General features: G+C 51.6%; 1 protein-coding gene across 6 annotated transcripts in view; it reads left to right on the top strand.

The window, feature by feature from the left end:
* Positions 1 to 22,483, top strand: part of Whrn (whirlin) — an 88,023-nt gene that overhangs the window by 11,911 nt on the left and 53,629 nt on the right. For 5 of the 6 annotated variants that reach the window (XM_004849502.4, XM_021262187.2, XM_021262188.2 and 2 more), the window contains exons 2-3: positions 11,468 to 11,686; positions 21,122 to 21,247. In XM_004849502.4, the coding sequence (XP_004849559.2) occupies positions 11,468 to 11,686; positions 21,122 to 21,247 (345 nt within the window). The remainder of the gene's footprint in view (positions 1 to 11,467; positions 11,687 to 21,121; positions 21,248 to 22,483) is intronic. The other variant, XM_021262189.2, reaches the window with a different exon arrangement.

Here is a 22,483-nt window from a genome sequence, read left to right on the forward strand (position 1 = left end):
AAAAAACATGGAAGACACTTTGAAAAGCACATAAAAATACAGGTTATAGATAATCTCTCCTAACCAGAAGTAATCACTTTGGAAACTTGATTTCTGCCTTTCTAGGACCCCGTGTATAGGTTTCTGTCTGGAATTCTCTCCACACCCTCCCATCTCAACATAGTTACTAGCCTGCCTCTTCCACAAGCCATGTGTCACGACTGTTTTCCTACTTTGATAAATATTTCTAGAACATGACTTTTAATGACTGCATAATATATTATAGCAAAGAGATACATGATTTATTTCACTCATTTCCTCTCATTGGAAAGTTTGTTTTTTCAGTGTTATCCATATTGCTACTTTATACATCTTTGAACATTCATCTTAAAGCGTGTCTCTAATAATTCCTTGGGCTGCCTTTCTAGAGGTGGTGTTGGCTCAGGGGAAAGGCATAATTTTAAGGCTTTTGATAACTGTTGCCAAACTGTTCTTGGGAAGGAAATTGTTTTTTTATAGTCCCTCCTACCAACATTAGCAGTGCATGAGATTCTTCATTTCTCCCCAGCAATACCAACATTGGATATTATATTTAATTCCATTTTCCAATCTCATAGACAAAAAAGTATCCATTTTAATTTGTATAATTCAAATAGTAAGGTTCCATGCCTATGCATGTTTGATGATTGTATATCATCATATATGTATTTATACTCTTATTCATATCCTGGGCTCATACAATCACAAGAATTTTATTATATGTATTCATGCTCTTATTCACATCCTGGGCTTATACAATCACAAGAATTTTACATTTCAATCAACTAACAGTCTTTTTCTTTCTGACGTCTGCTGAGTCTGTTTTTCAAAGATGGTTGGTGCATCCACCTTGGACTCAGATTCCTCAAGCTGAGGTTGAAAGGGGAGCCTACCCTCGCCTTCTCAACTGAGGACAGTCAGAAAGAGATGAGGGACGGAGAAATAATGAGGCTGGGAGGAAAATAAGCCTCATCAATGTGCCTATTCATGGGCTGAGAAAATGACATTGATAGAAACAGATATTCTGGTGCATCTATGTGCTTTGGACACTGATCCTAGACAGTAAACACTCCATTGAAGACACACTGAAGCTTATCTTGAGGGATTATATTTATAACTCCTTGAGTCTTGTTCTTCAAAGAGAAAGAGGGGGATATAAAGACAAAATATAAAAGAGCATGTATAAAGCAATTTATTGAAATTACAAGGGACTAAAAGCCAGGCTTAGTGGATAATTGAAGAATGGCATTAAAAAGGAATCATTATCTTTCTGGAATCTGATCTGTCCTCGTCTTGTGTGTTGTTTTGCAAAGGGGTGGTCACTCTGTCACGTTCTTGCAGGTCTCTTAGGGCATGATCCCCAAGGTCAAAATATTTTCTCCTTTCTTTGATTGTTGGCTCCTTCACACAGCCTTTGACTAAGACATTGAGGAGTAATGACAGCAGAGAGCATGGGTTTTCAAATGTCAGCTCTCCATCCCAGCCTCTGGGACCCCAGCGTTCCCAGGACAGGTGGAGGTTTCCACACAGACCATTTGGAGGTCAAAATCTTAAAGAAAAGAGGTGACAGGGAATGAACAGTTGAAATTTTAAATCCTGCTTTGTGAGGCTCCAATGAAAGGCAAATTTAAATAGCATTAAAGAAAATCTGCTCAGAGAGAAGATCCCTGCATCACTGTCCTCCTAACTGGCTCTCAACCCTTCCCTGCCATGGCTCTTGGCCTGTGTTCCCACACAGCCCTTTTCTCCACTGTGGAATCACCTCCCTCCTGGCTGTTTTCTTTCATATATATATTGTCCCGCTGTTTCTGGATCTTTATGTTGAGCTGTGTTTCCTAGAGGAGTCCCAGAGGGCTCCCACACTGGCCCCATGGTCCAGTTGCCCTGCCCAGGGGTGCAGCATCTCAAGCAAGCGAGGTGGCTGCGCAGAGCTGGAGCAGATGGGCCTCATCTCAGCACAGCTGTACCCCACGTCCTGGCCCCGTGACATGCACACAGATGTTGGTGATGCTATTGTGAATCCATGGTTGTTTGACAAATAGTGAATTCTTACCACACCACTCCCTCCTGTGTCATCATTGCAAAAGAATATGGGAATAACAATTTTTGGACTTTTGTTTAAGGAATGTTTACAAATGGCACATATTAGACCCAACTCAGAAGCTGCACAGTATTTCTGGGGAGAAGGGAAACAGAGGTAGGAGGGGAAAGCAAATCTATTGCCCAAGCCTCTGTAAAATGTATTTCTTTCTTGGGCTGGGGATTTAGCTCAGTGCTCAGCGGCACCGCGCCTGCCTCACAAGCCCAAGGTCCTGAGTTTGATCCCTAGTACCAAAACAAAAAGCAAAAAACAAACCCACAATGTATTTCTTCTCCAACGGCATGGAAGTGTGTAATTCTAGAGATGTATTTAGACTTTGCAGTTTCTTCATCCACTCAGCAATTGTTTGACCAAGCACCTACCATGCAACTGGTATGGTCTAACTCCCTCCTTAGTCTCCACCTATATCATTTTCTTGCTTGCTCGTATGTTTAGAGTTAATATACCTGCTTACGTCAAAATAATCGAGTGAATTAATTTTTAAAAATCCATCATTAAGAAGGCAGAGGGATCCAAAATGACATTAGAAATTGCGTGAGGATGTATGTGTGTGTGTGTGCATCTGTGTATGTGTTTTCAGCACCCTTGATAAAGTATGATAGAGTATTTCATCTCTAAATTGAATTCTGAGCTTCCAAGCTACAAAGCCAAAAGAGAAATGAACAGACTCTTGATTCTACCAGAAAAGTCATCGGTACTTCAGGAGAGTCACATCTCGTGTGCATGGTCAGTTCCAAGGGGAAGACTTCCTCACTATCTTCACTGTCTGTCCCTTTACACGGACTCACTTATATTCCTACTTGTGGATGCACTGTGATCGAGTCAGAACTTCCTGCCTTCCCAGTCTATCGAGAGGAAGGTAGATAAAGTAATCGCTTATATAAGGAAGTGTGTGAGACGTGTACTTTCAGGGACAGGGAGCAGCACATGCAGAGGCTGCAGTGGAAAGGAGCCGGGAGCACCTGATACTGTCGGAAGGCTCAGGTGGCCGTGCAGGAGCCGAGGCTGGCCGGGCATCAGGGCTCACACACGGGCCTAAGAGACACTGCAGGCAGCTTGCAGCTTATGTCAGAGGCAGCAGGGAGAGCTTGGGGCAGGCAAGGGGCAAGGTGGCCTTCTGTTTGAAAAGGACCTGGCTGGTCCATGGAGTCTGGTTTGAGGCTGAGGAAGGAAGCTGAGAAGCTGCTGTTCTGAGTGGTCCCCGGAAGAGGTAATTAACACAGAGAGCAGTGGTGCAGACGGAAGGTGTTCTGGAGACAGCGCTAATTAGGGCTTTGCTGTCTCGTGACATTAAACTATGCCACTCGAGCAGAGAGGCCATGCCAACAATTCCTGTCCTCCTTCAAAACGAGGCTAGATGGGCAGGGTCTGTCCAGGCTGTGTGGCTGTTCCCAGCCCTGCTCAGGACTCGGCTCCTGCTGGTTGACAGCCTGTGAGTCCACGCCCCCAGGTAAGACCCGGGCTTGTCTGTCTTGGGACAAGGCGTAGGGTTGGCCTTGTGTTATATGACCCCCACCCCAGCCACTGGTGAGAAGGCAGCAGGAGAGGGCAACAGGAACTGGTTCGGGGAATCCTAGATTCCTGTCAGGTCCGACCTCTTATCATCTTTGTGACTTTGCAGCCATTGTTTCACCACGAAGCGTTGCTTTCCTCATCGGTACAATGGGAAGACTAGAATGTGTGGGTGTGGCTGTTCCAGTTTTGGTATTCGTAACAGTGTGATCACCATTTTCCCAGAGCCTCCTGTGCCTCGGGCCTGCTGTGAGATGATTTCCTCAGTCTTCATGTGCTCCACACAACTCCAAGAGGACAGTCAGTAGCCCCATTTAACAGCTCAGAAAGCTGATGCTTAGAGAGGCAAACTAACTCATGAAAAGTCTCAGAGAGGAAGGGGTGGTATATCGTTTGGAAATGGCTTTCTAGCAAATGTACCTTCTGTTGGAAAACATTGTCCCCACCATAAGCCACTACCAAGTTACCTTTTTGAGGGTGTTTTGGAATACTTTAGGGTCCAAGATTTACCCCCAGGTAAAGCTGGAATACAGAGCAAAGATTTGCCTAAATTGGGAGGTTTCTGCAGCCCATGGAAAGAAGTATAAAGGAAGACAGACCCCTGCACTGCCTTGGGAGACCATTGTGAGGCTCCCACCCAGCCCAGTCCAGTGTTAGAAGAAGTCTGTAGGCCCAGAGTGCACAGTGCTGCCCCCTACAGGTGTTGATAGGAACTGCAGCTGATCGCAAGGCATGCCTGGAGATGTCCTCCTTCCCAGATGTGGATGTGGTTGTGTGTGAATGAAGATGCACTGTCCGCTGCCTCAGGATTTCCACTTCAGTCTGGAGGAGCAGACACTGCATTCAAGACAGAATCTCAAAGGATATTCACAGCAGGTGTTTGTGTTGGCAAAAACTGCAAAACAACCTAAATGCTCATGGATAGGAGAGTGAGAATTCCACAGTGGTGAATCAGCTGCCAGGGATTATAGTGAGGGAAGAGATGAGTTTCATCTCATTGAGCTTGTGAGGAAAACTTCTCCAAATAAATTTTAGCTAAAGAAAAAAAAACGGAAAAGAAGAAGCAAAAGTGTCCAGTATGAGTTCATTTGTGTACAAATCAGAAGATAGTCTCACATACGTATATAGATGTGCTTACAAAGTGCAGGAACACCTCAGGAAGGACAGATACCACAATATAACTGTGGGTACTGCACAGGGTTCTGCTGTGTTCTGGGTTCTTTATGAGAATAATCCCCGGTGCTTTTAGAGCTCTAACCTATGTCTCAGGTCCTGAATACTTTATATACGCATACTGACTAATTTAATCCTCACAGCCACCATATGAGACAAGACCACTGTTACTCCATCTTACTCCAGGGAAACTGGGGCACAGGTCGGTTAACACCTTGCCCAAGGCTAGAGGCCACAGAGCCAGAGTGGGAGTCCTTAGCCTAGCCCTGAGCTGGGCTCTACACTCCTTTGTTGCTCTGTCCAAATCCCACGTGAGTCTGAGTGTTTTATGCTCACACTGATGTGCAAGAGTGTGGCTTGGTGACCTGGACCTGTGTGAATCCCAGTAAAATACGCTGTTATCCCTGTGCCTTTATTTGAACAAGTTCCCCGGGGCTACCAGGCCCACAGACAACTCATTAAACATCTTGTTGACTGAATGGATGGATGAATGGGTAAATGAATGAATCCCAAGGAGCAAAGAGAGGTTTTAGAGAAAGTAGAATGGACTATGTGGCTCGAGGAACTTGCCTGGTAGTCTTAAAGGCAAGATAACAAATGTGACTCAGGGCCCACATGGTAGCTGGCAACAGAAACATAGAAGTGTGCCGGGTGCCCTTGGAGAGTCAGCCATAGTCTGGGAGGCTTCCTAGAGGTGGCCGGGGAGGAGCTGAATGGTGAAGGCAGGGCAGCTATGAGGAAGTGTAGATTAAAGTAGGGGAGGGTATTTCCTATGAGGAGGAAAGTCAGGAGGCAAGAGGAATGGCTAGAGTTGCCATGTATTTGCATTCATGCAGATTAGAGGTTTAGAGAATTTTTACAGTTTATGTTTGTGAGAAGGAGCTGTCAAGCTCAGGAAAGGGGAATGGGGTTAGCAGTAGTGAATTAAGACCTACTGTGTGCCAAGTGCTATATAGACAGTGTATATCATTTTAATAATCCTGACAACAGTTGCTTGTGTCTGTATGTGTCTGTGTAGGGGGATACAGGGCATTGAATCCAGCAGCACTCTTATCACTGAGCTGTATCCACAGCCCTTTTTATTTTTTATTTTGAGATAGAGTCCTGATAAGTTGCTCAGGCTGGCCTCAAACTTGTCATCCTCCTGCCTCAGCCTCTCAAGTAGTTAGGATTACAATCATTGCTTTTTAAAAGCAGAAACACGCACAGAGTTAGGTTAGGTAATTGGCTCAGTATCACACAGCAAGTCTTCAGCAAAGCCAAGCTCATTGCCTCGTGTGTCTGAACCCACATCACCAACTAAGCAAGGCACAGGAGTCTCCTTCCTGAAGTTGAGAGTCTGTTCCTAAAAAAGAAAGCCTTGGGGCTGGGGATTTAGCTCAGTGGTTCTGCCACCTGCCTTGCAACCGCAGGGTCCTGAGTTCCATCCCTGGTACCAAAAAAAAAGCCTTGAAGCCTGAGCCTTGAGATAAGCAGATGATTTGCTCTTATGTGTCCTCACCTGGGACTTCTCTGGATGCTTTTCTTGTATGTGATTGGGAATCTGCTAGTTTTGTGTCTTTGTGGCTCACGTTATGCTGGTGTTTGGTGTGTGCTTTTGAACATGGGCACACATACATCTGCTACATTAACACATCCTTTCGTCCTCCAGTGCGTGGCCTGTCTGGTCTGTCCGTCAGTCCTCTGTGGGGCAGAGAATCATGTCACGTTGGTCTATGATTTAGGGGTTTCAGGGTTGACTCCAATGAGCTGAGTGAGGCAATTTGCCTCCTGAGAGCATTAATCCAAGCAGCAAGTTATTAAGTTTGAAGATGTACACATATAATTTACATTTCCATAATCATAACATGTTGCCTGAATAGGCTTCAGTGATGGATCACATCTTAGCCGAGCCATCTGCCAGGTCAGGTGGAGACTTCTCTGAGCAGAACTGGTAGAACACAAAGTTTTACCATAGACACCTGATGACAGACGTGAGAACACAGCACCTGGAAAACTGCCCCTGCTTGCGTGGGTCTAACATTTTTGAGTGCTCCTCTCTTTGCAGAGAAAGCAGAATTGTGATCTTCATCTTGCAGGAGAGAAAACAGATGGACAGAGAAGTAGGGTGACTTGTGCGACATGGCACAGCTGACAGCCCTTGATTCAGGGGGCGGGCTGATCCTCTAGAGGTGCCCTAGCAGGAGGGGCTGAGGGTGGTGGGTGTCAGAAGCATGCCCAGGCAGAGTGTGCAGGTGGCTTTAATGTATGCTGCATGTGACCTACCTTTCCCCAGGTGTCTGGCTGCAAGAAACAAGGAAAGGACTGTACTATAATCCGGGAACCGGGGAAACTGAGGACAGTTTCCCAGGCCCAGCCCACTGACCTGTCTATCCTTGCATGTCCCTGAGGCCTCAGTCTCTCTACTCTCATGACCATCACCACCATCAGAAAGAAAGAAAAGTTTTTCCTGGGCCAGGACCTTACCAATCACTCAGTCCAACCTGCTCTTTTGGCAAGTGGCAAAACCAAGTCCTGCCGAGGTGAGGAAGCAGTGGCAGGCCACTGAGCAAACCTGCAGTAGTGGGGACGTGGCTAGGTGTCTGCCTCAGCAGCCAGAGCTTGCTGCTGTACCTTACCTGACTCCTGCTTGCCATGTAGGCTGCTCTGGGGAGGGAAGTACAGTGAGTGGCCTGTGCACTGAACCGTGAACAGCGACCTCGCTGTCCCCAGATGGCCCAGCCCAGGGATCGAGGTAGCAGAGGTGAGCACGTGTGCAGGGCTAGTAGAGTGGCTGGTATCAGAGAAGTACCTGTCCGCTTTCTTTAGGAATGAGCTCCTCTGTTTACTGATGCCCTTGCCAATACACAGACGCTATTTGGAACAATGCAGGAGACGAGGTGGTAAGGAGGAGGGAGAAGCCTGCCCCTCCCTGTCCCCATGATGCACATAGGCTTAAAGGAAACAGCAGCGGAGGGAGCTGCTCCTTCGGGATCCTGATGGACCAAGACCATATTCTGAGAGCTACTTAGATATCAGAAGTGCTGCCTCAGGGTTCTTGTTTTCTTCAGTTTCACCAGAAACATAAAGCAAGCGGCAGAGGATGATGAAATTCCTGCCCACATTTATCCCCTCAAAAGAGTTTGTGTCCGAGGTTCAGAGTGGTCCAAAATGGTCTAAGCTTTGGATTTTCTGACCCTATTTTCTTGTGATGGGGAAACCGAGGCCCAGAAGGCCATTGGCTTGCCCAGGACTGGCCACGCGTCGGGGGCTGTGCCTCTATCCCCTCCCTCTCAGATTTTCAGGGTCCCCTTCTGTAAAATATTGGGGGCAGACCTCGTGCAGGAGCTCAGTGACCTCCAGAGCCCCTCTGTGGCTCGAGCTCTCTGTGGTGTTCTCATCAAAGGCATTATCCTCCTCTCAGTTCTCAAGGTTGCTGTTGGCCTATTTATAGAACTGACCAAGAGGATTCTACTATTGCCAGCGATAAAGAATACAAATGATGCGCTAAGCATCCTGTTTTATTCTTCCACCACTTCCTTTCTTAATTCCTTGGGCCGTGCTACAGCATGCTTTCTCTTCCCCATGGAAACATGCCAGGGAGAGGGGCAGTGGGTTCTGCCGTCTGCTGAGCGCCCACTGTGTATAGGCACACGCTTTGCCTTATTTCATCCATGACATCTGCCAGGCAGGAGTTGTCCTTCTCCCCATTTCCCACGTGCTTCTCTAAGGGGCGAGCAGCCGGCCAAAGGCTCCCACCTCACGTGGCACAAGTGTGGCTTAACTCCCCTCTGCCCTCCTGCCAGTCCACACAGGTGCTGTCTGCCTGCGTTTGTCCCTGTCCCCAGCTCCAGCCAGCCTTCCAGAGTAGACATGCTGCAGGATGATGCACACAGGGCTGTGATTTCTTTGGATGATATTGTTTACTTTGTTACCTAATGAGGCTAGACTTTTCTCAGGACCTACTGTGTGATGCTCAAAGCTTTATCTCTCGCCAGGCACAAATATCATGGAGACCTACTGTGTCCTGGCCAGTACCTTGTCTCTGTCACCAGGACTTACTGTGCACCTGGTGCTGCCTGGTCCTACTGAGTGCCAGCTGATGGCTTTTCTCTTACAGGCTGCACATGTTATGAGGACCTACTGTGTACCTGGCAATGCCTTGTGCCACTGTACACAAGCATTATGGGGACCTGCTGTGATGATGATGCTTTGTCCCTCACCAGGCTTCCTACTTGGTTCCCTCCAGGCCTGGCACACAGTCAGCCCTTATCAGCAGGGCTTAGTCTCATGATGTACAAAGGAGCTGGGCCACTGCGAATGGTGGCAGAGCTGGGAGCCACACCCTCCTGGAGGAGTGAACAGTAGGCCAGGAGGAAGGGGCCGGAAGATTTGAGGCCCACAGAGGATGCGCGGCCTCAGGCTTCTGCTTTGTTGTGGCAGAAGCAAACCCAGTCTTCTGCTCCTCCGTCCCACAGCTCCAACTTAACAGAGAGTTGATTTTCCCAACAATTCCCTCATGGAGTCCTGGGGGATGCTCAAAGATCACTGTAAATCTCCCTTTACCCATCTTCTCAAGCACGTCTTTTAAAATCAGGAGCTTGGAGAGCCGCTATCTCTCACTGTCCCTGTACCAGGGGCTGGCTCTCATCTGGAGATGGAGGCCCGGCGCCTCCTGGCTCTCTGTCCTCTGGAAGAGGTTCCCTTGTCAGAGACCCCTTCCCAGCCCCTGCTCCCACAGGCTCTGAAAGCACACCCTTGGTCCCAGCTGGAGCTGGGAAGCCAAGCACAGCATATTGGGGTGAGCTTGGGGGAGAGCAAAATGTCCCTCTCCCTCTTTTTAGGCATATTATTTTCTTCTGATATTGAGAGCATTGTACCCTCCTAGTGGAACATTTGGAAAATACTGAGAAGTAGGAAGTGCAAAACATCAATTGCCCACATTCTCACATCAGAGAGAAACACTCCAAACGTTGGCATGTTATTTGTTTTGTTTTTCCTGTTGGGTTTTCCTCTTAACATGACTGAGATCACACTATAAGACATGTGTGTAGCTTTTTGACCCTCTTTAACATTAAATCATACTACATGCCCATGTCATTACAAACTCTTTGCCAATGTAATTTTTAAAATGATCATCATCATCATCATTAGTGATAGTAGTAATTAGTAGTAGTAGTAGTAGTAGTAGTAGTAGCAGAGTTTTTGAATTGGGATCCCACTGTATTGTCCAAGCTGGTCTCAAATTCTGAGGCTCAGTGGTCCTCCCATCTTAGCCTCCTAAGTAGCTGTGTGTGCAGGCTCACACCACAGTGTCCAGGTTGTAAATATGATTTTTACAGCAGCATGAAATTACATTATGTGACACCATTATTGATTCAGACAGCCCCCAGTTGTAAGGTATATTAGTCAGCCAGGGCTGCCATAACAAAATACCATAGATGGGCTGCCTTAAACAATAGATGTGTATTTTCTCACATTTCTGGAGGCTGGTGGTCTGAAATCAGGTTGCCAGAGTGGCCGGGTCCACTTTGAGGGTTGTAAATGTCCACCTTCTTCCTGCGGCCTCACCTAGAGGAGAGAGAGGGAACTGTCTGTGTGCGTGTTCTCTCTTCCCTGTCTTCTCTCCCCCCACTTCCTCTCTGCTGCCTCCATTTTATCTCTAGTCTCCTCTTCTCCTCTCCCCTCACTCCCCCTCTCTCCAAAGGCAGTAATCTCATCACAAAGGCTCCACACTCCTGGCCTCATCCAACTCTCCTCACCTCCCAAAACCCCTATCACGGCAATACTACTTTGTTGGGGGTAATTAAGGCTTCAGTGTGTGAATTTGAACACGCATACATTCAGTCCTTAACATGGGGTATATTTGCTGTTAATCTAGTGCTAAGTGACTGTCTCTTTGAACAACAGCTACAGGTGCATTATGGGAAAGCAACATGGCCGGTCTCAGCTTCTACTCCAGGGTATAGTGTTTGGACTTACCACCATTCCATGTGGCTATTCCATCCCCAGACTGGAAAATGTATTACAAAGATGGTGTCTGCACTCAGAAGTAGTAGCTATGGGTAATATTTATTACACTGAAAGGAAACACAGCAAAATGAGCCCTGGGAATAGACACATTGGCAAAGTCCAGAGGCAGTCTGAGCTTCCAAGGGTCCTCTGTGGGTGAGTCACACAGCATGAAACTGTGACAACATCTGTGAGATTTGTCTACCCGGGAAGCTTGTTAGAAAGCACTCAAAGTTTTACCAAGGAGTGGATGTACCCACCTTCCAGGCCCCCAGGAGTAACTTGAGTCTTCAGTGTGACCCACGCTGTCTACACAGTGAGCCATGGCTTCAGGTGGGGACATGCCAAGTACTCGTTCCCAGACACCAGGCTTCCCAGAGGCCAGCCTTGCAAGGAGACCTGTCTATGCAAAGCAGCTGCGGGCCTGCTAGGTGAATTCTTATCTGCACATATATTCTTAGATGTCATATTTCTTGTGTTCTGACTACTTTAAGATAAGGGTGGGACAGAGGTTCCCCTTTCTGTAGGCCAAGACTAAGGACTAGGGAAGAAAAAGGGGTCTTGGGGGCTGGGCTCCTTCTCCCAGGGACGGGGTCCTGAGGGGAATTGAGGCTTTCCTAAGGCAGGATAAGAGCCCTCCTTCCCTCTAATTCTGTGTCACCTTCTCTCTAGGCTCTGAAGGGCTCCAAGAAGCTGATGCTGTCTGTATACTCAGCGGGGTGCATCCCCGGGGGCTACATCACCAACCACATCTACACCTGGGTGGACCCACAGGGCCGCAGCATCTCTCCCCCCTCGGGCCTGCCCCAGCCCCAGGGCAGCACCCTGAGACAGCACGAGGGTGACCAGAGGAGTGGCCTGCACCTCCTGCAAGGCGGGGATGAGAAAAAGGTGAGCTTCAGGCCGCACAGGCCAAGGGCTGGCAGGGTGGGGGAGGCACCTTAGGTGCCACACTCCTTCCCAGCCAGACGGGGAAGCTCCATGGACAATGGAGGAGGGGACCTGGCTCTGCCTGAGTCCCTTCCCAAGGATCTTGTTTTCTTACACTGTGTGTGTGTTACAGCACAGGCTAAGCCACCACAATGAACAGCCCAGTGTCTCCATGAGGCTTTGATTCAACGAGAGTCCTCCTCCCATACCAGGATAGAGGGGCCACCTCCTCCGGTGGGACAGCACTGCCCCAGGACTTACTGTGGGACCCAGGATACCTCCATCCTCCAGCCCTAGGGGTGGTCCCCTTCCAATGGTGGAAGCTGGGCCACACCAGGTCCCTGATCTAGCCTCCCAGGAAAGGAGAAGAGACAAAGCTTGGAATATGGCTTTAAATTAGAAATGACAGCACTACTCATGGGTCCAGGCCATGGGTCCTGCCAGGTTCTTGGCTTGGCCAGTGCTAGGACTCTGTGCTCCCTGGAGAACTTTTGACTGTGTGAGTCTGGGGTTGTAAGAACAGAAATAGGCCTTGGTCAACTTCTACCAAAAAAGAGCATGTTGAAAGGGTTCCAGAATGGAAGTCCAGAAAACTTAAGAGTGCTAGCGATCTGACCTCCCATCCTTCCCCTCCAGATGTCTGCTCCAGGGAGAGAGCAGCTGATTGGTTGGCAGATGCCTGGGCATTTTGATTGACAGAACAACCAAGAGTCCAGCTGGTGAGGGAGGGGTAGTTGCCCAATGCACCATGGGGTGCTACAACCTGAAGGAGACAGGAGCATCAGTGTCCTCTACAGAGCTCTCCTCCCCCTAGAAGTGGACTGTTTCTTACAAAAACAAAAGTACTGACATGGGCCCCCTCAAGTCTTCACCTTCTCTCTGGACCCTGTCTGCACTGCATTGGGGAGCAGGTGGGGAGTCCCAAAGACCAAGAATGTGCTTCCTGCCAGCTGCTCTCTGCTGCTTCAAGACCTTGTTCCTGACAGCAGCCAGGATCCAGGCACGCAGCCTGGGGTTCCAGGCCAAGCATCTTTCCCCTGGAGACTCTTTCTCAGCTCTCCTTTTCCTGTCAATAAGACTATAACATTTATTTAATGCGGTTTGTGTTCTCTGCTCAAACGTCAATATGCAAGACATGCGGAGATCACCACCGGGAGGGAGGCGGCGGCTGAGGTAGCTAGTTGGTATGCGGGTGGCTGCAGCCTGGGCGTCATTGGCAAAGTTGCCAGGCTGGGGCCCCTGATGCCCTCCCCTCCAGCAGGCTCACTCCCACCCGGCCCTCTTGAGAGGGTGTGGTGGGGCCAGGTCATGTTCAAGGCCAGCCTCACCATGGTGAGCAGAGAGCTGACTGCATTTTTCCCCCCAGCCCCTTTCCTGTGCAGGGCCAGAGCTTAGAGTAGTAATTATCCTTGACAGAAAGCTCCCAGGGGGCCAACCTCCAGGCTCGGGGGACCTTCCTAAGTCTTGTGTTTCACTACCACCATCTTAAGGATGAGGAATCTGAGCTCAGCGCCATGGCAACTGGGACCCACTCAGAGAGTCACCCGGTATTTATCAAGCACCTGTGGTGTATCTGATGATGTCACAGGAGGAAAGGACAAAGCAGCAGACAGGATGGTGGGGCCCTGGTCTGGAGAAATTTTCAGGGAGGTGGAAGTTGGTAGAGGGAGGCAATAATCCAGGAAGGAGCAAGATAAGTAAGACCTGTGTCTTAGTCCGCACTCTGTTGCTGCAACACAATACCAGTGACTGGGTAATTTATAAAGAACAGAAGTTTATATGGCTCTCAGATCTGGAGGCTGGAAAGTCCAAGAGCATGGTATTGACATCCAGTGGGGACTTTTCCTGCCACTCCATAGCATGTCAGAGGGCATCATGTGGAGAGACGGAGCAAGAGTGCCAGCTTCGATCTCTCTTCGTCTTCTTATAAAGTCACCAATGCCACCATTGTGACCACATCGAAGCCTTATTACCTCCAATGGCCTCCCCTCCAAATGCCATTAATGTAGGACTTTGGGAACACATGCAATATGAGGACACGTTCAAATCATAGCCATGGTAAAAACTGATGGAAGGAAATCACATCAGGAGGGGCAGAGAGTGACAGAGCGGGAAGTGCTGCCACTGTGAGGTGGTCAGGGAGGGCTTCCCAGAGAAGATGACTTGTGAGCTGAGACCTACAGAGAAGGAGCCATCAGGTACCATCTTGGGGACTAGATATCCAGGCAGCAAGGACAGGGTGAGCAAAGTATTCAAGAATGTTGTGGCTAGAACTAAGTGGGTGGGTGGATGGAGGGTAGATAAAGGCGCCACCTGGGCATCTTGTAGTAACTTATATAAGAATACAGAAGGCAGGGTCTGAGATAATCATGCCCCAAGGAGAACTCAGACACCAAAGGAGGCGGGAAATAGCCCATACACCACTAACTTGCCAGCTGAGATTTTTTTGTAGGGTTGAATGGAATAGTGTCAGTGTTGCAGGGATGGTTCAAACCTCGGTTCTGCCACCTGCCAGCTATGTGACCTTGGACAACTTGCAGTCCTCTCTGAGCCTTCTCTGTGAAGTAGACAAAACAGTAGGCCCTGTATGCCTACCCTTGTGTAAGTTCTGTGGAAGTAAGGATCTTAGTTTTGAGCCCTGGTACATCCTTAGTGCCTGGAATAGTAGGTGCTCAGTAAATATGTATTGCATGAATGACTAAATTAAAGTGCAGTCACCTTGCCTAGGCCTGGAACATAGTAGAGACTCAATAAACGTTCCCAGCATTTTAGTCTAAGTCTTGTTTGATCCAACTCACATACGCACTGCTCTCTGCAGAGCTGTGGAGCATAGCGAGGCCATCTACTCCCCTCAGTGGTATTTTGTGTTGTGGCCTCTCCCTTTGTGCTGCTGCCCTTCATGGAGGGAGGGAAAGGTTCTTCCTCATCTCTGCCACCCCCAACTCACGCCCGGGAAGGGTGACACTCATCTCAGGCTGGCAGGTCTCCAGGCCTCAGATTTTGGGATTCTCACTCGGTCAGCTGGGGCTGATGGATGGAAGAAAAATTTTGTGTTGCTCTGTGGCCCATCGTGGCCTTCCTGTCTTGAAGAGCTTGAGAAATTACATGGGGGGAGGGTGGTGGATTTAAACATTTCTGAGGTTGTTGTTTTTTAATTGTGGCAAAATCCATATTAGCATGTATATTAATCAGTTTCCCATCACTGGGACAAAATACCAGGTACCCACAAGTTAAAAGAGGAGAGGTTTCACTTGGCTCACGGTTCTGGGAGATTCAGTCCACGGTCGTCTGGTGGAAGGGTGTGGTGCAGGAAAGCTGCTCAACCCTTGGCAGCCAGGAAGCAGAGAGAGATGAGAGGAGCCAGGGAGAAGAACACACCCTTCCAGGCCACACCCGCAGTGATCTACTTCCTGCTAGGCCCACCTCTTAACAGCACATTCAGACACGAACTTATCAATGGATGAATCCACTGATGAGTGTAGCATCTCTTCCCTTCCCCAGTCCATCTTCACAGTGGACCTATTTGGGAGGTGCCATAGCAGAATGGTGACAGTGCTGGAGACCACAGCTGGGACACAGCAGGGACCAGAGGCAGGGCCAGTTCTGTCACTTTCCCTTCATCCCAGCCTTCACCCTGTTTTACCTTGCCAAGGTGAGGGGGCACATTTGGGGCATCTGAACCTAGCACCGGGTCCAGGGAGGGATTTGTTCTGGAACATTCCACGAGGTGGATGTAATACATGTACTGTGGAAGGGGCATAGGGGGGTATTGTGATGTGCAAAGAAGGGAAAAGGCCCCCAGAAGAACCAGAGATGGCCCCGGAAGGGAGCAGCATTGGGGTTTTGGCCATGAGGCATGGAAGGGAAAGCAGACAGAGGGAACAGAATGCCAGTGGAACGGTGGTGAGAGAGCAAGACAGGTCCTGAGGGAAGTTGTGTCACTGTGGGCCATGCTGGAGAAGGAGAAGGGAGACAGCCCCACAGGGTGGAGATGCCACTCAGGCATTAGGACATGGGGAGCCCTTTTCCTGCAGGCCACAGACTCAGGGTGTTCTCTTGGCTCAGGGTCAAGAAGGACAAAATGGATCCCTGTGTGCAGGGACCTTTAGCAAGATCCGGAGGAACCAGAGACGCCACACCCATTTTGAGGGGTGTGAGAGAGGTTCAGGAGAAACGGAAAGAGCAACCAGAGCCAGCCCTGCTTCCCCTAGTGCCAGCCAAGGTGAACTCCAAGGGCAGAGCTGAACCTGCGGGTGGGCGAAGTCAGGGTGACGTTGTTCTTGAGTGGAGTTGGGCTGAGCTCATCTAGGGATAGCTGATGCGGAGGAAGGGTCGGGCCAGCCTGTGGGATGGGGCGGTGGGGATGTGAGTGCAGAAAAGGAGCGCAGGGGAGGTGACTGCATTGCATGGGTGGAGGCAGGGGTGCTCTGTGAGGTCTTGGGGTACAGGGAATGAGCGTGCCGTCTCCAGAGCCTTTTCTGGGGCAGGCGCCTCCCCGCTGATTTGGGGAGCCAGGCTGAGCTCCGGGGCACATCACCTCTTCTGGATTCTCATGAGTGGGGGTACAGCACTCAGCCTGGGCACAGTCGGACAGCCCAGGGACACTGAGAGGTGCTTTGGGGACCAGGCCTCTTCCTCCCACTGGGGTTGATCCATGCATCACCCTTGTATTCCCATCCCCCCTTTTTATTGGGGGACATAGGATCCAGAGCCACCGGACCATGGCCTCCTGGTTCATTCCTGTGTTCATTTCCGGACTGCAACATGCTTTCATAGAACCATGTGACTTGGAGACATAGGGTCATTATTCCCCCTTTCCACGTGTGGGTGTGAAGGCTGAGAGGGTTTGGGTGAAGCATCCTCGGCCTCGGGCCAGCAGCAGGACAGGGCAGGCGTGTCCCCGGTCCCTCAGTATCCCTGGCTGTGGTCCTCTCGGGCGGCTTCTGCACCATCACCACTCCCTGTGGGGGCGCAGACAACAGCCTTGGCTCTGCATGCTGGTCAGCATGTGGGCTGCTCCGAGGGTGACTGGGAGGAGCAGCCATTGCAGGACTCAGGTTCCTCTGCCACATCCGGTCACGTGTTTTCTTGGTGGTCTCTGATCGCCCATGGTCCCCATTCTTGGATGAGTGTGAGACCCGCCAGTGGGTGCAAAGCGGCATGGAGCTCATGTGTCTTCAGCAGCCACAGAAACAAGATGGAAGGAGCCTGGTACAGAAGGAGCGGGAGCTTTGGGCTGACAGGATGGGCTTTGAAGCCTCTTTCTGAACTTCCCAGCCCAGTGACCTTGAGCGAGTCAGTTAACCTTGGGTGATTCGGGATGGTCCCACCAGCCCTGCGAGTCTGCTCCAAGGATTAATAATGGTGCACATGGACCCAGCAACACAGGTGTGAGGCGTAGCAGTGAATTCTAGTGACAACTCAGTTCTCGAATGCTGACCAGGTACTAGGTGCCTCCCAGGTCTCTTCCCTCAGAATAATCAGAGTCCCTCCATGGGCCCAGAACTGCCCACTGTTCACTGCCACTGGGCAGGCAACTGTGAGCAGGTATGGCCCCTGCCCAGGCTCCTGTGCTATTATTGGGTGGCGGGACTCGAAGGGGGTTAAGATAAAAGATGTGCAGGATACAGTACAAGGCAGGGGGTAAAGCAGAGAGGCCTCCATGGTGACGGAACAGCAAGGTGGACAGCACTGGCAGCCCGGACATCTGGAGGTCCACCTTGAGGGAAAGGGAGCCATAGCAGAGGAGGGACCAGAGCCAGATAGGTTTCCACGGGACAGCTTCAGCTGCTGAGTGGAGGACAGACAGCAGGAGATAGGGTGGAAGTGGCGGTGGCCTCATCCTCACAACCCTGAAAGAAGGTATCAGTGAGGCATGCTTTTGGTGCCAGATAACAGAAAACCTAAGTGACGGGAGCTTATCTATGAAGGGTGCTTCTGGTTCTCCTTAGAAGTGTAGAGCTAGAGAGCCCCAGGTATGGCTGGCCAGCTAGGGAGTCTTTCCTTCCTTTTGTTGCTTCATGGCTGCAAGATCACACCTGCTTCTCCTGCCATCACAGCCTCTCATGGCTGTGTCCAAAGCACAGTGATGGAAGAAGTTCACTTCTCTCTTTTTAGAGTGGAAAATCTTCTAAGAATCCCCTAGCAGATACCCTCCCCATGTTTCTTGGCCCAAACTGGCTCAGAACTACCTGAAGGAATGGATGGCTCAGACTGGCATCATTTCCTGGGGCTGCTCCTGTTACTTTCTAGACAGTCAGGGCTCCATGGCAAGGCAGGTCCGGGGACAGCTGGTGGCCAGGTCACTGGCAGTGCCTGCTCTGGGCAGGTCGCACAATTCTCATTTTATTAATGGGCCTACCCTGAGGTGCCAGCAGTGAATGGCAAGATGTGGCTTTCAAGGATCTGGTGAAACACAGGCTCCGCAGGCAGGCCAGGCTCTGCGCTGTAAATCTCGGCCTATTACTTGACTCCTCAGTGAGGGCTGTGCCTTAGTTTCCTCATCTGGAAAATGGGAGTAGCAAGAGAAACACAGAGGAGGAATACTAAATGAGGGGAACCGGGTAAAGTGCTGAGCACAGTGCACGGGACACAGGAGGTAGTTCGGTGAGTAGTTCTTTTCTAGTACTGTTACCCTCAGCAGCCGGGTTCCTCACTGGGCCAGGCCGCCTCTCCACTTCGTGTTCTTTCCTGTAGGTGGATTCTGTCCATGCAAGTGCTGCTTGGGTTTCTGCCGAGTGACTGAGGCAGATCACCCTGTGGCTGATGGCACTGCCGTGACGGTTCTGGGATAAAGACTCGGTTTTCTTCTGACGTAAAGCATTTGTGCAGCATGGTGGGCCGTGGGGAGATGTCTGCCGTCCTAATTGCTTAGAGGGCCCGGGGCCGAGTCGCGCCGCCCTGGGTGTTGCCTGGGCTCCGCTGCAGGGACACCCCATTCCTCTCACTCCCTGCCTGCTGGACTCGTGTCCCAGGGGAGAGGTAAAGGTGGGGTGTGGCTCCGGGGACAGCCAGTGTGCCCACCCAGCCAGGCCTGGCCACTGTTCCGTACCCTGGAGGTGCAGCGTCAAGCGGGTCTGACCTGCCAGAGCGCGGGGGTTAATAAGACACAAGCTGCCTGCTCTGTCCCCAACCTGGCCACCGCCTGCCCCGTCTGAAGCCTGCCTCCCGCCCGCCCTGTCCTACAGCGCACGGCCTCGGGAGGGCTGCAGAAAGACACCCTCTCTCTGTGTCCCTCCCAGGAGGCCTCCTGAGCCCCATCCGAGCCCAGCCTGAGCTTCTTGGCCCCACAGGTGGGTCTCGCCTGCCGCCCTCCACAGCACACTCAGCCGTTGCAGTCTTTACCCCTGGCTCCTTCCCGCGTCCCTGCTTCAGCACGTGAGGCCCTCGCCCCTGGTGGACTCAACTTCCTGCCTTCTCCCCTGCACCCCCAGGCTCCCGGCCCCAGGGTGGATGCTGAGGCCAGGGTTTGCGGCGGGGCTCAGTCACCCCCTCTCCGGGGATGCCGCCCCCTGCTGGAAGCTGTGAGTAGGACCGCACATGGCTGCGGGTGCACAGCCGAGTTTCAGCCAAGAGAGATTCTGAGAAAGGGGATTATCCGGATAGGGCGGTGTCGCCACGAGGTCCCCGAGAGAGAGAAGAGGCCAGGTCGCCGGAAAGGAGGTGTGACGCTGGGAGCAGAGAGGGACTGAGCAGGACGCCGGCTGGTGGCTGTGACGATGAAGAGCGGTGGCCCCATCGGGGTGTATGGCGTCCCCCACGGAGCGGTGGACAGGACGGGCTGCAGGAAGAAGGGGTCTCCTGGCCCACTCCGCGCGGCTGACCTCTGGAGCTGCGGGTTACACTCTGCGTCGCCAAGGCTCTGCTTGGTGGCAGTTGTCTGACAACCGTGCAAGGCCCTGGGCCAGCGCTGTGAGGGCGTCGTGGACACGGATGCCCAGGATGCAGTGGTGTGTGTGGCCGTGACAGAGGTCTGGAGCTGGGAGAGCCCTGCAGAGTCGTCCTGAGCCGACATGGGGGTCAGACACGTTCGCCCCTCACTTGTCACCGGACGGGGCTGGTGGGGAAAGCCTGAGACACTGGGGGGAACCCCTGGTCCAGGCTGGTTTCCAGGGAGGGACCAGGTGAGCAGCTGCAGCCAGTACGCCCAGCCCAGGAGGCGGAGCGCCATGGTGCGGGGAGGAGGGTGCCTTCCTGCCTGGTATTCGCAGGCCTCCTGCTCCTGTCTTCCCTGCCCTGGGCCGCACGGGTCCCTCTTCTCTGACGCACAGCCTGTCTGAGGGGCCACGCCTGGACAAACGGGGACTGGGCCTGCACCAGGCAGACTCCAAGCACCGTCCCACTGGACAGCCTGCTTGGATGTCCCATAACCTTGGAGAAACCAACGGTCACTAATGTTAATTAAGCATTTCCTATGGTCTGGAGTCTAAGCCACACGCTCATTTGCCTCTTAATTTACCCTCTTCTCAGTACCTTACAAACCGGGCCAATACCATCCTCACCCTCATGTTCAGGTGAGGGGGCTGAGGCCCAGAGAAGTTACACAGGTTCCCCGAGGTCACACAGCTGAGCCTCCCACTGGACAGTTTGGGCCAGAATCTCTCCTCTTCACCACCTCTGCCCAAGGAGATGATAGACGCAAAAGACTTCTCCTGGTGGTGGGCACAGAACTCTCTCAGTGGGATAACCTTTCAGAAATAGAGAAATGGATGGGCTCCTCTCATGACTTTGGCCCTCTCAATGCCTGATGCCCCCCCCCCCGTGGGTTCTCCTTGGGTGTTAACCTGTTGGGGGACGTTTTGTCCCTTTGGGCTGGGTTTGAGCTATTCTGGCCCCTCCTCTTTTTCCCATGCCCAAGGCAGATTCCTCATGGGCAATGAAGGCTTCCAGATCCACCCCCCTCCTGGACACCTCCTTCACTTCAATCCCGAGGGCCCTGTGCCCCTCTCCAAGGTCCTGAGTGGATGACTTTCCTACAGGCTGCGTCCCCAGGATGCTCCCCTCCTGTTTGCTCACCCTGCCTGCCTGACCCTTGTTCCCCACCCAGCCCACCAGGACGCCACCTCCTCCAGGAAGCCCTGCATCAGGACTGTTACCCCTTCTCTGTGTCCCCTTGGCCCAGAGCTGGCCCACTCTGCTCTGATTCCACCGCAGCTGAGGTCTGTCTGCCCCCACAAACTGAGCCCCTCATGCACAGCACAGTGTCTGAAGCCTCTCTGCATCCCCTGCCCCAGTTTAGCGGGTGCCCCCTGCATCTGCAGAATGAAGGGCCAAGTGGACCATCGAGATGGATGGCAGAGCAGGAGCTCCAGGAGGCAGGAGCCCTGAGCCTGAATCACTGTCCTCTCTGGGGCTGTGGCTCCCCAGGCTAATGCCTCCTCCTCTAACCTCCTGCAGGTAAACTTGGTGCTGGGGGATGGCCGGTCCCTGGGCCTCACGATCCGAGGAGGAGCTGAGTATGGCCTTGGCATTTACGTCACCGGCGTGGACCCTGGCTCAGAAGCAGAGAGCGGTGGGCTCAAGGTGAGGGACAGGGAGGGGGCAATTCGGGAGGGAAAGGTCCGCACAGAGCACTTGTGGCTGATTTGGATCAGCCTTCAACGGAGCAGTGGGTGCCCACCTGAGGACCAGCCCTGGCCAGGTCGCCCGGCTGGCTGCTGCCCCTCTAATTCTCAGCCCCGAGCTGCAGCACAGTGGCCTCCGGTGCGGTGCGGTGCTGGGCTGTGGTTCTGCATACACTGCTGGTGGCTTATGATGGCCTTGACCTCGGGGGCTTGGGGCTTCAGATGGTGCAAGGAGAAGGGAGAGGGGAGAGAGCAGGGAGTGGGGTTGGAGCAGCTTCAGGGCTGGTGCTCAGTCCAGGGCTACCAGTAGTGATGGGGATGGCATTATTGTATTTTCAGGAGGGCTGATTATGTGCCCAGCATTTGTTTGACTCACATGTATGCTACCCTGTGGGGTCAGTTGTTATTACTCTTATTTCTTATTGGGGAAACTGAAGCCCAAAGAGGTTAAATCAATTTGTTTGTTTTTGGTTCCCGGGATCCAACTCAGGCCCTAGCACTTTCCAGGCAGGTGATGGAACCACTGAGCTAAATCCCTGCCCGGCCCAAGGTTAAATCAATTTGTTTGAGATCCCACAGCTGGCTGGTTGCAGAGCAGGAACTGAACCCAGGGAGGAGTTAATTTGAAAGCTTGAAATCCTACCTGCTACCCTTAGCACCCTGCTGGGGAAGGCCAGCGACCTGCTATCGAGGCAGAGATTACCCTGGACCCAGGTTTCTGAAATAAGTGACAGTATATGTTTGGGCTATATCTGAATCCCAGGATGTGGAGCAGTGATCATGGCCCCAGCTGGCTTTTGAGCCAGGCCTGGGTGGGGATGGGAGGTGGGTGGATGGGTACAGGGGCTGGGGAGGCAGGTCTCTGGGGCCTCAGCAGTTTTCCTCTGCTCCCTCTTCTGGAGGACATTATGTGATGCCACATGCAGTGTCCTTGGTGACAGTAATGCATGGACAGTTCTCAGATTTTGTTAGTGGCGAATAAACTGACTGAATCCATGTTAAGAGAAAGGAAGAGAAGTGTACAAGAAAGGCTACATGTTAGGTGTCGGCCTGAGGACACTGAGACTTCATCTCCCCCTTCCTCCCTCTCTCTCTCTCTGATTTTGATGGGCAGTACCCCTTTATTGTCACAGAGTCCTTTTTTCTAGAGCTACTATGTAAGATACCTTGCTAAATGCTTCACACTCAATCTCTT

Source organism: Heterocephalus glaber, unplaced genomic scaffold (genome assembly GCF_053883595.1).
Source record: "Heterocephalus glaber isolate CG9 unplaced genomic scaffold, H.glaber_assembly_v1.0 deba00001479, whole genome shotgun sequence".
NCBI lineage: Eukaryota > Metazoa > Chordata > Mammalia > Rodentia > Bathyergidae > Heterocephalus > Heterocephalus glaber.